Consider the following 14,003-nt stretch of genomic DNA (forward strand, 5'->3'; position numbering starts at 1 on the left):
TTAAGAGTGGTATAATGATATGTTGAAACAGTGTTCTTTACCTTGCATCATATCTTGTTTGCCAGACTGGTGAGGGTGTGGACTGTGTTTTGGCAGTGTTTGATTGGTTCTCATTGAATTTGGTAGAATGCCAGGAGTGAGGCCTGCTCATGGGTTCATTTTTCCTGAACGAAGAGGGACAGAGAAGGGAGAAAGAAAAAGATCAGTGAGGAAAATGCTTTACAAAGCAAAGAATCGACATGCAACTACATAACTACTGCAACAAAGAGTCACAATAAAACCTACCTTCATGATCATAACAGTGTTGGTACATGATGTTGAGCGGGATAATACAAATCTGCTAACTATATGCATATAAATCTTTTGAAAAGTATGACAAAAAGTACTGAACGGACAAAAATGAAGTTTACATATGAACCAACCATGCTGTGATGCACACCTCTCCCAAAAAACTCCCAAAATAAATGATTACATAAACATGAAATGCATTAAAACATACCCCTTGAAACGGTTCTTTCTGCAAAGCATGCAAGGGAAAAGTCAGCAGGCATACATTACTTTAGTGTGATAAAACATACCATCAAATGAACTGCTCTTGAACAAAGAACCACATAATTAAAACACTTTCTTCATGACAAACATTTTCTTCTACTGGAAACCCCCAGGAAAGACTACAAACTACCACACAAAGCAACAGAGACCTACTGCAAACCTTAAGGAATTGTTGCAGTTAGGATTTTTGGAGAAAGGATGACAAAGACAACACGGGAAGAAATGAAGTCATGGAGCAGATCTGGAATGAATGGGATGGCACAGGAAAAGGGTGGATTGGCCGGTGGTTACATCAATACTGTACCTCATTGAGCTTCGCAAAATCTTCGTGAGAAAGCTCCGGGCCACATGAACGTCACTCTCTGATGGCATTTTCTGTGCTACAATATCCACCATTTTCATCCTCCTGAAGGGGGTTAGAGGGAGGAGGACACACAGACGGAATCTCTGAACTCAGTGGAGACCAATGGACAGGAACTCTAGTGCTACACTTTTAAGCAAAACAGACTGGCTCAAAGAATAAAAGGACGGCAGTACAAACTAGTGCTATGGACACAAAAAAGGGTAAGTGCAAAATACTTTAAAATGTAGTACTTCCAACCATACTGGAATTTAAATGCATTACTCTGCCTCTATAAACAATATGGATGAAGATGTAAATAAGGAGAAATGAATTCAGACGTTCAAGTCCCAGATGGAATCCTGTATGTCCAGCATGGAAATGGGTTCAGGGTCCTAAAACTGCTCATAGCTCCAGATAAGCCACTCTCTAGCGCCACGTAAAAGTGCCTTGGCCTTGAGGCTGATCTGTGCTCTATGAATTATTATGCATGGGACATGGAAAACGGGCAGGAATGATAGGAGCCTGGAGACCTCTTGTGGTGAAAAACTTAATGCATGATGTGCCGGTATACAGACTATAAGGATTTTATGTAGATTATAAAATGCATGCAAGTGAAATACTTGCAGCTATAATTTTATTCAGTAGCTAATACCTATTTATCCATCATTTTCATCAAAACACGAGGATTAAATGAATGTGTCAAACCCATCTGAAGAAAAAAGGTCTTCAGTATAACCGATAGCATTTCACCAAGAGTGAAAAAGCCATTTAATAAAGAGTTGTATATGTAAACAGTAATTACACGGATTATTTACAGAACTGAAACATTTTCTTTATTAAGGAATGACATATTTTATCCATTTATTGTTACGTTTTGTGTCTTGGAACAGCTGCGAATCAAGTTAGTTTCTGTTATCACTTACGTTAAAACGGACTACAAATAGGTGTTCTCTCACCAGCCTCGTTTTTCTGCCTGTCATGGTGCGTCAAAAAAAAAAAGCTCTCCAGGAAGAGTTTTACCTTAAACTTTGACGGTTACCCCTGACTCTTTCCAAAAACACTAAATAAACAATATGCTTCACCGTATGAACAATTACACATTTTAAAAATGTGTTTATGTGGAGCGTCAGCCATACAAGTCTCTGTGTACATCGATACTACAGAAACTATAACATTCGAACGCGCACATACATTATAAAACTTGCAGCTGGAATTACAGTAAACCATGCTGTTACAGAAAATTAACTAACACCTTCTGATCAAACAGAGTTAAGTGTTCAACAGTGCTCCAGCATAGATGTTGAAACTAACCAATCTGATTGACGCAAGTGAAACAAAATGATCACGCCACATAGAACAGACCAGACTCTCAGGGACATGTTTTCTGCTTGCTATGCAACCATGAACATAATGCAGAATTCATAATGTTACGATAGGAATAAAGCTTCTGACAATAGTTTTATACAAATCCTTTCCACGGTGTTGACATGGATCTGCATAAAGTCAAGCAGTTACAAAGTTATACATCCATACTTGACTGCACTGTAAGCTTTAAACAATATATCCATAATTATCTGTAAAACTACGCATTTGAAGGAGAACGCTTAATTTTACTAGGAGGTTCTCACAATAATCCTTGGAAAAACTGAATTCTCTCTGTAGTGCCCATAATAATTTTAGAAGCACATAAAAGTACATGCATATTATCAGTTTATTTTACATAAATGTTACACATGCCAAGCTAAGGCTTTCATGAAATAGCAGCCCTGTGTAACCAATCAGACTGAGCTACTCCATTAATGTGCCTTATAAACAATCTGAAATATTCTGAAAAAAATATACTTTATATTTTATGGAAATAAAAGTCAGAATGAAAACTTAGACATAACACATACTGTATGTAATGCTAAATGTCTTGAATTACAAGAAAAGCATAACAAGGAATATATGAATCAGTGGTGATAGCAGTAACTTATCATTTAACTGAAATGTTAGTTAGTACTTGAGGGACTTGGTTAAGTAATAAATCTCCAAAGGACAAGACCACAAGCTGTAAAACGCTTACTTTGCCTTCAGTGACTCTGAGCCATTTGATTTAAAATTCCTCTACAATTTAGCTCATTGTTTAACACAAAAAATTCCACTTACACTTGGCCAGTGAGCTTGCCGCATATCTTATAACCCTGCTATGAGATATCAGACTTTGTGACTTAACTCTGTTTCAAGTATTTTAAAATACCTTAATACAAACCTCCCCGGCTACTTGAACAAGGTAGTCATGTTTCACGTAACAAAGATTCCAGAACAGATTAATACATGCCAAATTAAGGAAAGAGAGATCCAAATGTCCAAAGGGAACAGCTTCCCCTGCTGTTTCACAGTGCAATGCTTCAAGTGCTTGTGCGCTAGCCACACATGGTGCTAGCCATTCAGATGCTAATGTGGCTGCCATTGTCAGGGCTACAGCTGGTCCAGCGCAGATATGCCAGTGGACTGGATCAGCAGAGCCCAGGCAGAATGGAGGCCAGGGAGGGGGGCCAGCAAAGGAAAGTCCCTTTGCATTTTTTTTTCCTCCAGAGACATGTTCAAAAACAATAAAATCAATGAAAAGACCACAACCAATCAGACTCTAACAAACTATTCAGAGAGTGCTCTGGCAGTCAGGGGTACAAAAAATTCTAAACTCACACCACCAAAAAAAAAAAAAAAAAATTGCAGGGGAATTAAAAAGGCTTTTCCGCTATCAGCACAGATGATCAAACATTTTCTTATGCTGGTCAATGCTATGAAAATCTGATCAAAATCACGTGCAACAGTTTGCACGTTTTAACAACTACTCCAACCCTCATTCACTTGTAAGGAAAGAGAGCTGTATCATTTCATAAAAGGTTAAGCCAAACAGATGGCTAGATTAAAAAAAATAAATAATAAATAAAATACATGACAGGTATGAGACAAAAGGATGCTGGAGCAAACAAGGAGCTAATAAGTCTCCAAACTTACCAAGCAGACCCCTCAAGGCAAGACAGAAACACAAAAAATTCCTAATCAAGCTTCCCAGAAAAGCAAATCTGATTCCGGGTTTGCTCCATTTGACTCCTCAGGCACTGCATTCCACATCCACATCAAAGACAGGGAAGGACAATAGTTGACCAGTCTCTAGTGAGAGAGGGAGTCTTTTCAAACATCTACAGCTTCCATAATAAAAGAAAGAAAAAGACCCGGTCATGAAGCCCATTAAACACCTGGAGCCTATATCTAGATGTTCTGAAGTCTGTTTCTACACTTAAGCCAGGTTAGATCTCCACTCGAATTGCGGTTGGTTTTTACTCCTGGAAGAATTTTGGGGCGGGGGCTATTGTAATAGTCAGTCCCCTTTAAGTAATCTAGCAGCCTCCACCTCCCCATTGGCTCAAGGATGGTATGTTAATGAGCTGTTGTGAAGGTCCAAACTGTCGGACCATCCCCTGTTGAGCAGCAACTCTACATGTCTTCCATTACCATGGCAACATGGTGATTTTTGCAGGGTGCACTTGTTGCTTAAACAAAGAGTGTACAACAGCTGTCAGAACATTTGAATACTAATAGACTGAACATTAAACTCATGATAAAAAGGGGGTCCCTTATAACGTTGATAAATGTATAAAGTTTCTAGAAGCGATAGTTTTCGTGGGCTACTTGACACCAGAGCTGCCCTCTTCATTCTTGCGTGGGGCGCCTCTTTCTGGCGGCAGCAGACTTCACCAAACATGCCCCCTGACCTCAACCCTTCCAAATGGATCAAGTGACTTTACTGTGTCAGACTGGATGTCTCAGGCTCTGACAAGGGCCATCTGGTATTAACGGCAGGTTAGAACCTCAAACCAACCTACAGAGCTGCTCTTTTTGACTAACACACGCTGTACAGAACATGTAAGAGCAGGTAAAGATGAAGAGGAGGGCATAAGGTAGAGAGTGATCAGGGCCTGACCTACACAGTTTAGGGCTTGAGAAAAAACCTGTCCTCCTGTCTACCCAAGCGGTCTAGTGACCGCCAAGAAGAGTACAAATTATTCTAGCATACAGTGGATGGGCAGGCTTTTGAAAAAATAACTTTCAAAATGATGCACATGGAAGTGACATGCATTCCAGATTGGGGGCATTATGTAAGGAATAAAACATTGTTACAATAAGTCGACTGAAGCTGTAAGAAGAATAAAGTTGATTATTCTCATACAACAGCCTAGCCCAAAGTGTTTCATTCCTCTCTTATATGGCAGCAATGTCTCCAACGTATACTTCTCTTAATTAACGGCATCATACGCTTATTGGTTTATAGCTATACTGTATGTTGTGCAACATAATTGTGTTACTGTATCGCCTACGTTATCGCAGCATTCCCTCACCAGTTTCTCACCGCGTTTTTCCTCTCGCTCTTTTTTTTTTTTGAGGTTAATAATCATAATAAAAAAAATACAGAAAAGAACGTGGAATGGGCAAAGTCCTAGATCAGATGTTTTTCTATGATGGAAATCTCGCCGGCACTGGAGGCTGCTTCCATAAATGTTAGTTTTCTTACGGGGGGAAAAACAATAAAAAAATCACTAAACAACTATTATACATTTTTCTTTATTTAAGAACACTTAAAAAAAAACCTTACTTAGGGTGTTATCAGACCTGTAGATCTGTGTTTTGTTCCAAAACGAGACTTAAATGATTAGTGTTGTTGTATTTTCTCCTCAGCTCGGTTCGCTTCCACAAGGCAACATTTTCAAAGTGTACCAAAATGTGTTTATGCAAGTCACATGTGAGTAAACTATCCACTTATTGTTCAGTGTGTGCATGTTTATGTTCCGAGGTTCCATAGCGGTCATCCTTCCTGATGGATAGACAGCAGCTCCGCGAGCTTATTGTGGCTTTCTTTTTAGCTGTAGTTATTATAATGTATCTAATATCAATGTTCCACAGAGGAATTAAAGCACACCTCGTTGAGAAGCTCGCAAAACACTTTGTAAACTTCTGTGTTTTTGAAACTGGTTCAAAAGTATGTTCAGACCAAATTTCAATGAGGCATTTTACCTCCTCTTTGGTCCAAGTTAAACTGCGATTCATGTTGCGAGCCATTAGCAAAACAAACACGGTTTTTATGTAACACAGTTCCCATTAAGCATTCCTATACAGGTTGGTTTGTTGGTCCATGGGGTCGGATTACTTTCTCACCACAAGCGAACCATTCCAGAGCTTATTTACAATCAGGTCTCGGCCCAGTTGTTTTGGTGCAGATCTGAGCATGATTGCGGTGTTATATATGTCTAAACAAACTGAACCAAGGGAGAAAATGCACCAGGTTCCAAAACAAACACCTCAAATGAACCAAGGTGTGAAAACGCCCTTAATCATGGCAAAGTCCCACCCTCCAGTTAGGGCTCCCCTATCATGAGACATCTACCAACCAGGGAGGGTGAAGGCTATCACGTATCAGAGCTGTGCTGTTGTAGAAAATGAATCAATACCCTCTGAAATCAGAATTCAACAGTGCTGTGGTATAAATGGCATTAACCATTGTTTATTTTGTTGATTCAAAAAGACAAGCGGACTGACATTTCATGCTTCGAGACAGGATGTCAGAATGTTTGCTTGAGGAACTGGTAAGAACTCGGGATAAACCACACAAGAAAGCAACTTTAAAAAAACAAAAAAAAAACCCCAAATCGAAAACAGTGCTGTTCCCAATGAAACGACTGTATAAGGACAGTGGGTGCACATTTAATTGCCTTTGCTCAATAAAGAGTGGGAATAGTAAAAAGTCATTAATGGTAACACTAGATACCAAGACTGAAAAACGATGCTGGAGTCCTTCACAGAATACTGGGCTATATAGGATTCAGCCGTTTACCTAGTTTTTTTTTTTATGGCTGACACAAAGCCTTTTTTCAGCAACCACCTGAATCAGACCTCATATATAAGCCAGGGAGAGGCCAAGCGTATGCTGCCTGTAATGACCAACACATTCCTGAGCTGCATGCCATACCAAGCGTTGAGTTCGTGGCTGCACACTTGGCTGGGTCCGTCTGTTCGGAAAACTGGAGCTCTTCTGTTTACAACGTTATACATGACATAGCTTCAACATCAGTGCTCTTGTACACTCTTCCTTGTTCTTGTTTCATGAACAATCAAACAATCCTTCAGGGACCATTCAGAGGTGCCTGAATACGTCTACAATACCTTAATTTTTTGAGTGAAAAGTATGTCTGCTTGGCGCTGCGCTTCATTTTTAAAATTTTTTTTTTTTAATATAAATATGAAGAATATGAAATATTTGCAGAGTAACTGAAGACCTGCCCTTGCTGAACTTACCTGGCTGACAAATAATACCTTTACATGTCAAACGCTTCTTTTAGCATGACCTTATTTCACAGCTCTGGCACCCTTATGAAATTTTTGGCCTAACATCAAAAGTAAGTCTTATCATGACGCTGTGTATGTGAAATTTCAGAGATGGGTCCTTAAGCCTTTGAAATGTACTGACCGAGCCAAGTACAGGCAGACAAATCCCTCATCACGTCTTCCTTGGGTTCTGTTCACACAACAGCTGTCGTGGGAAGAGAACAAAAGCATGCATGGATCCCAGTATCACAGCACAAGGAGAAGGTGAAATGGGTTCATAGTCACTCATCAATCATTAAATGCTTCGAATAAGCAAGAAAAATCTCAACAGAAAGTGACCCGTTCTCTCTAACTACACCTGCTACTAGTTACACTGCTTCACTAAAATTTCAGTTGAAAATGTTCCCAAACATTAATTCCTTATAGCTTTTAGGGTCAGAAGCTGCCTGACTCAGGTGTAATTATCCCCATTAGATTAGACTGGTTGTAATTATCACTGCTTGATTCTTGTATACTAATAAAAATGTCTCTAACTCACCTTGCAGATGGAAAACACCTTAGTTCAATTAAGGGATGCCTTTAGTGTTTAATCATCGTCATCAGCACTTCATAGCACTGGCCAGGAATGCGGAATAAAGTTTATTTATTTATTTATTTGACATATATTACTCTTTCGATTGAAAGAGAGAGCTTGATTTGGAGTCGTCCTCATCTCGACAAACAGACACAAGCACACCTCCTGCTTTGATTAGCACGCTTAGCTTTTGGCACAGAAGAGCTTTGCTGGATATAATTGGATTGTGAACGCTACACTGACATCATGCACATCAACAGGAATAATGTATAATTCTATAAGGCATCGCTGTAGAAAACAGAGCAGTCACGATGGGGCTTAACTTCACAACGAGCGCTACTCTATCAGACGACAAAACTTGGACAAAGCAATCAGTGTATAGGTGACGGATATGTAAGGAGCACGTTGCATTTACACAGGCTCTGTACACTCTGCTACTGGCTATAATAATATCCAGTAACAGGTTTGTATAATTAAGGAATAAAACACGACTATGTGCTGCTGTGCTGTGATGCAGCCCGATACGAAGCAGTGGAGCATTACTACCCTGACGTTTCCAATAACAGCAAGTCACCAACTGTTTTGTTGCTCTTATACCGTAGCAATGTGTCAGTTAAACCATTTTTAATGAATTAGTGAACAACATACCACACTTTAAATGTTTATATAGTTCCACTTAAAGTCCCAATTAAATCAAACTTATTTTGATTTCATGGGGACTTTGGAGGGGACAAAGTTTTAAGGCTTTTAGTATGACTATTAGCTTTAATTTTATATAAAAGCTAATGTCCTCCAAACCAATGACTAAATTAGCATTTAGAAGATATATGCATTAAAAATGTACAGTCTCTCTCTACCACCAGTATGGTTCAACAATTTTGATGACATCATTCTGCACTTCAGCTTCTCATCAGATTTTCTGTCCAATCAAATGCTCTCTAGAATCTGAAGTGTCCCAACCCCAACGCTGCAAAAGTCACCTTGCCAAAGTTGCCTTTGTTTAGCGAGAGAAATCATATCAGCAAGCCTGTGTCGCAAACGTGTCTTTGGCTGTTCGCACGTTTTATTCAGTTTTCCAAATGTAAGTTGGTTAAGAAGGAAATGGCTTGAATTCGTTCACTTTGAATGAGGAGGAGGTTCAGCTCACGGCTTTGTGCGCGGCGGGGTTTCCGCGCTACCTTCAATTGTTAGAAATGGATGTTCCTACCCTTTACACTGTAGAGACATCGCCTCCAGCACGAGTAGGTATTTTATATGACAATTATTAAATGACGTTTAATTAAAATAAATTAAGTACGGTTTAGCCCGGGCTGTGAGGTAAGCTAAATTCTATCGGCTATTTAAAAAGGGGGAGGAACCACCTGATATCTCCTGCCCTAACTTCCGGTTTCAGTGAAAATTACGTCACATAACGCTGCGCGTTTCAATGCAACTTCACGGACACTTTTATGCTGTAGAACATTTGCAAGACAAGTTAGTTCTCGTTAGGGCTGCGACTAACGATTACTTTCATAGCCGATTAGTTGGCCGATTATTTTTCCGATTAATCGGATGGGGCGGGGCAAACTTTCAGTACCTTTTTTTTTTATTTATTTAACATGAAATCCACAAACTGAGTGTTACAAATGTAAACTTCAGACTAAAACTTTACACAACTGCTTGTCTAATTATATAAGACTGAAAAGAACCCAATACACACCGACACACATCAGAATATATATTATTAATTTAGGACTGTAGTTTAATTCAGTACTTTTTGTGCATCCATTAAAAAAATGCATAAATTCTTGAGATATATATAAATAAAACATATGCATTACTTTTTATGGATTATGAATTAAACTCCAGTCCTAAATTAATAATAAAAGCTCTTTCACTGCACCTTGTGGTTTCTGTTACTCACTGCCTTTAGACATATTATTTTACTTGTGTTTACTTTTGATCATAATGTTTTAATTAGACATTACAGATCTTACTCGCGCTCCCTCTGTCGCGCATCTACACTGCGCGTGAGGAGCAACGTGGCCTCATTACTAATCACTAAATCACTTCCGTTATAATAAAGAACATAAGTTACACTGATACAGCATATAATATCAATAAACTTAAATTAAACTAAACCTTTTAAGCAACTACAGCATCACCGTCGTGCTCGTGATACACAAACTCCGCTTTATAAAGTTTTATCTTCTCCGCGGTGTTTAATATAAAATACTCCTCTGCCTTAGAGGACTTGGAAGTCGCACATATTTTCCCGTGTGTCATTTGACGATTTTGTCTCCGTCTGATGGTCATTGAGAGAAAAAAAATTCATGTATGGTGACTCCGGGTATCTGCTAAAACTAGCGCCGTCACATTATGTGCGCATGACATCACGCGCCATTGACTTGGAAGCGATTTATACTTCCGGTTACTGAAAAAACCGCGAGTGTTCCATTTTAGATTACATTACCTTTCTAAAATCTACACAGTAGACGGTAGAGTATGCAGCGCATAGTGTAATTATATAGTACGTCATTTGTGACACAACTTCAGTATTTACTCTCCGAAGCGTGTTTTCGGAGAAGTAATGTAGTGAATAAATCTCCCCCATGCTGCGCGCAAACCAACTAATCCATAATGAGATTCGTTGACAACAATTTTCATAATCGATTAATTGTTGCAGCTCTAGTTCTCGTCATCACTTACACTGTAGCAGCTATAAACAGTTGCTCTCTCATCCGCCTCTCTTTTCCTCTTAAGACTTGTCATGTTACTGAGAAACTGGAAAGTGCAAAGTCCTCAACACTTTCCCACGTTGGAAAACTTATTCTTGCTGACACCTGAAACTCCTCCATAAAATGTTAAAATAAACTTCTCCTTACAGAAAGCTTCTCTATATCAGCGGTTATAAGTCTTTGTTAAATAACAAAATGCATTTTGGATAGGTTTATCATTGGACGCAGATTATATGGATGCATATACAAGCCCTTGTGAATTAACGGTTACAGAAATTATTAGAACGTATTTAAAATGCATCAGAATGAGTACATTCATATAGACCTGTGACTGGAATTATAGCCGGAACTACTGTCAGAGCTGCTGTTACAGGAAATGAATCAACACCTTGTGACTAATCCGATTGGAGAATTCAACAGTGCTGTGGAATAACATCTGGATCTCACAGTGACTTGTGTATACCTGGTATGTCAGCTGTTGGCAAAAAAGAGTGGAATCATTAGAGATGAGTTTATTGTACGGATTGTATTTACTTTTCCTTTGTTGGGGATGTTTATTTACTATGGGTTTTTTTTTTTTTTTTAAATAAAATGATGGATCCTGTGGGCAGGTGCTTTATCCCTAACGTCTAATGCAAGCACACGGTGCACACGGCCTTTACACTTGCCTGAAATCCGATCAGACTGCCAGCCAGACGACCGCCGGAGGTGACCTGAATGATCTCACCACATTCCGACCCGTTTTTGTGGTTAAATGCGATCTGATCATCCAAAAGAAAGTCTTACCACAAAGTGAAGTCAATCGGTACTCGGGTTCCCCTTTGAGAACCTTTTAGATCTCGTCACCGCTAAATAATCATCAACAGTCTAAACCAAACAAAGCATAAGTAACATGTTGTATGTGTTGGTGCTTAAAATTGTGATGCGGCCTGTAGCAACTCTTCCTTCTATTACGTGCTTGTTCTGTGCTGTATACTACTATATTAAATACAGTATGCCAAATCTGTAAGTTGTCCACTTATTCTGCTTATTTTCATTCTACGTGCGCTAACATATATTCTCTTACAACCACCAGATGGCAGTAATAACTATCTCGCAGTCTAAAGCCAAGCACGCAGTAGACCGCTGAATGTTCTACTCCTTTTTAGCAGTTAACTGGTGCTCTGACCATCAGTGGACATTTTAAACATAAAAGGATGCTTTTATAAGGAAGCATGGGAAGATTTTGTTGTATTGTACACAGTGAAAACACCAAAGATTAGCTCTGGTATCATTTAGAGTCTTGTGTAAAATGTCCCCATGAAACAGATTGAGAGGTGCGATTTGATCCTGTATGCTGATGTACTTCCTGCTGACAGTGCGTGCCTGATTTACACCACAGCCAATAGCGTTTGAGATACGTCACACCTCTCTCGAATGTTGGTTACTTATTTAGTGAGGGAAAAAATGATCCAAGTATAATATTTTTGTCTCATTTGTTTAAACAGGGTCTCTTTGTCTACTTTAAGAACTTGTGTGAAAAGCTGATGTTGTTTTAGGTCATATTTATGCAGAAATAAGACAAACTTTCAAGCACCACTGTACTATCATATTGGTGTCCGGAACACTAAGAGACAGTTACAATAATCAATGAAAATCTTTGAAGCATTTTTGACTGCATCTGATCAGCATCAGCATCTGACAAATTACCTCAATAATCTGACTTGGCAGTGTGTGACTTGGCAGTACAATTAATCTGTCCCAGCGTGTAAATAAAGGGGAGATCATGGAACAACCCAAGCTTGTGATCAAGCTGCCAGGTTCAGTACTGAGTGATGCTGAGAACAGTAGCTGGGCACAGTGCGCTCATGTGAGGTAACTCTGACAGCAGCCTAGCAGCTAACTGTGTCCTCACAGGCTCATGAGAGCCTCAGATGACCAGACAAACAAAGTCTACTGAGCACTACGGTTGCCCAGAGCAACAACGGAGCCATCTGCAGGCCACTTTTGTTTCAGTGGGTCAGTGCACGGTACACTCACTCGACTGGAATGGAGACTTCTTTTGTGGTGTGCTAACAGAAGCATAGCCAAGTGATGGCTATCATGCGTCAGTTACTTTTACTTCAAATCATTTTGTGTTCTTCCTTTGCGCTGGTTGTGTTACATTTAGTAGAAAATAGAATACAGAAGCAGCATTGTAGTCTTTTCCATTTAACGTAATGGCCTCTAATCCTTCACACACTTCTTCAAGCTGCAAGCCAGACAGTCTGTAAGACAAGGTGCGAGAAAAAGGCTTAATAAACTGCGTGCAAATTCCATTTTAATCCCAATGCAGCATTTCCAGCACTGCACAGGTGTGTTGTGAAAACTGGATCCCACGCAAAACCAATAATGGTTTACTCGTGCTAGTACCTGAGTAAACTTTGGTTTTTGTCATACTACATCAGTCAAGAAAAAAATGAAGGCTCTTGCTAAACAAATGGCTTTTCACTTACACATCACACCCCCAGAGCTTTGACATGAACAAGCCTGGCAACTCGTTCCTTCCTGTATGACTTCACAGTTTCAAATGAGGTCAGCGTATGCAAAAACACAGACAACGCCCTCAGATGGGAGCAGGTTCTGACAGCCCTCAGACAGCCCTATTTCCACATTAATCAGAGATAAGCCCGTCCCTGTGCACACTGAGCACCTGCACAGATACACATTCAAAATACCTGCATAAAAAAGGATTAGGGATTAGGCAGTCAGAGGTCTAGACAACCTTTACAGATCCCAGGTTCTCAACAGGTTAACACAAACAGGTACGTCATTAAATTTACAGCTTCACCCTATTTGCATGAAATAAGTTCTGATACACACCCTTCCCAGTATGTAACCAATGCCAAGAAAATTGCCTTCAAGTGAGAATGCAAATCTGCTATACCAGCAGAAAGTGGTGCAAAAAACACAACAACTAGTAAACCCTACATGAGGATTTATTACAAACCTAACTCTCACCAATGCAGGGGTGGACAAATCAGAAGCTTGGGACAAGAAGTGTGTGTCAAGTAGCCTTCATTTTTTTCTTCTCTTAAACAACAACCAGAGAAATGGAGAAGAAAAAAAAAAACCCAAAACACAGTCCAACGACATGCTGGCGTTCTGTTGACAGCAAACATGATGCATTACCACAGATGCTTTCTTAGAAAATGATAATGACCGTGATGTACCCTGTAATGCGATATGATTTTTAACTGCGGTCTTCAAACACAGCACCATGCTTCAAGATCTTTACACACTTTCACACTTTTGATTTCCCTGCTATACACCTGAGTGCCTACTGGAAACGCAATGAATCTGGCCAAACTGGCCTTTCCGGGCCTTAACCATACACAAACTGACTGGAAACGAATGGCAATTACTCAATGTCTGAGAATTATTTCTATTTTAATGGTCACAGGACAACTCGTAATGGAAGTTAAATAAGAAC

The 14,003-nt window shown here is 39.5% G+C and overlaps 1 protein-coding gene across 1 annotated transcript in view; it reads right to left on the reverse strand.

Moving 5' to 3' along the window:
* shroom2a (shroom family member 2a) overlaps positions 1-14,003 on the reverse strand; it is a 52,438-nt gene that overhangs the window by 14,263 nt on the left and 24,172 nt on the right. The window contains exon 3 of the mRNA XM_053636117.1: positions 42-164. Within this exon, the coding sequence (XP_053492092.1) occupies positions 42-164 (123 nt within the window). The remainder of the gene's footprint in view (positions 1-41; positions 165-14,003) is intronic.

The sequence above is a fragment of the Ictalurus furcatus genome, chromosome 11, assembly GCF_023375685.1.
Source record: "Ictalurus furcatus strain D&B chromosome 11, Billie_1.0, whole genome shotgun sequence".
Taxonomy (NCBI): domain Eukaryota; kingdom Metazoa; phylum Chordata; class Actinopteri; order Siluriformes; family Ictaluridae; genus Ictalurus; species Ictalurus furcatus.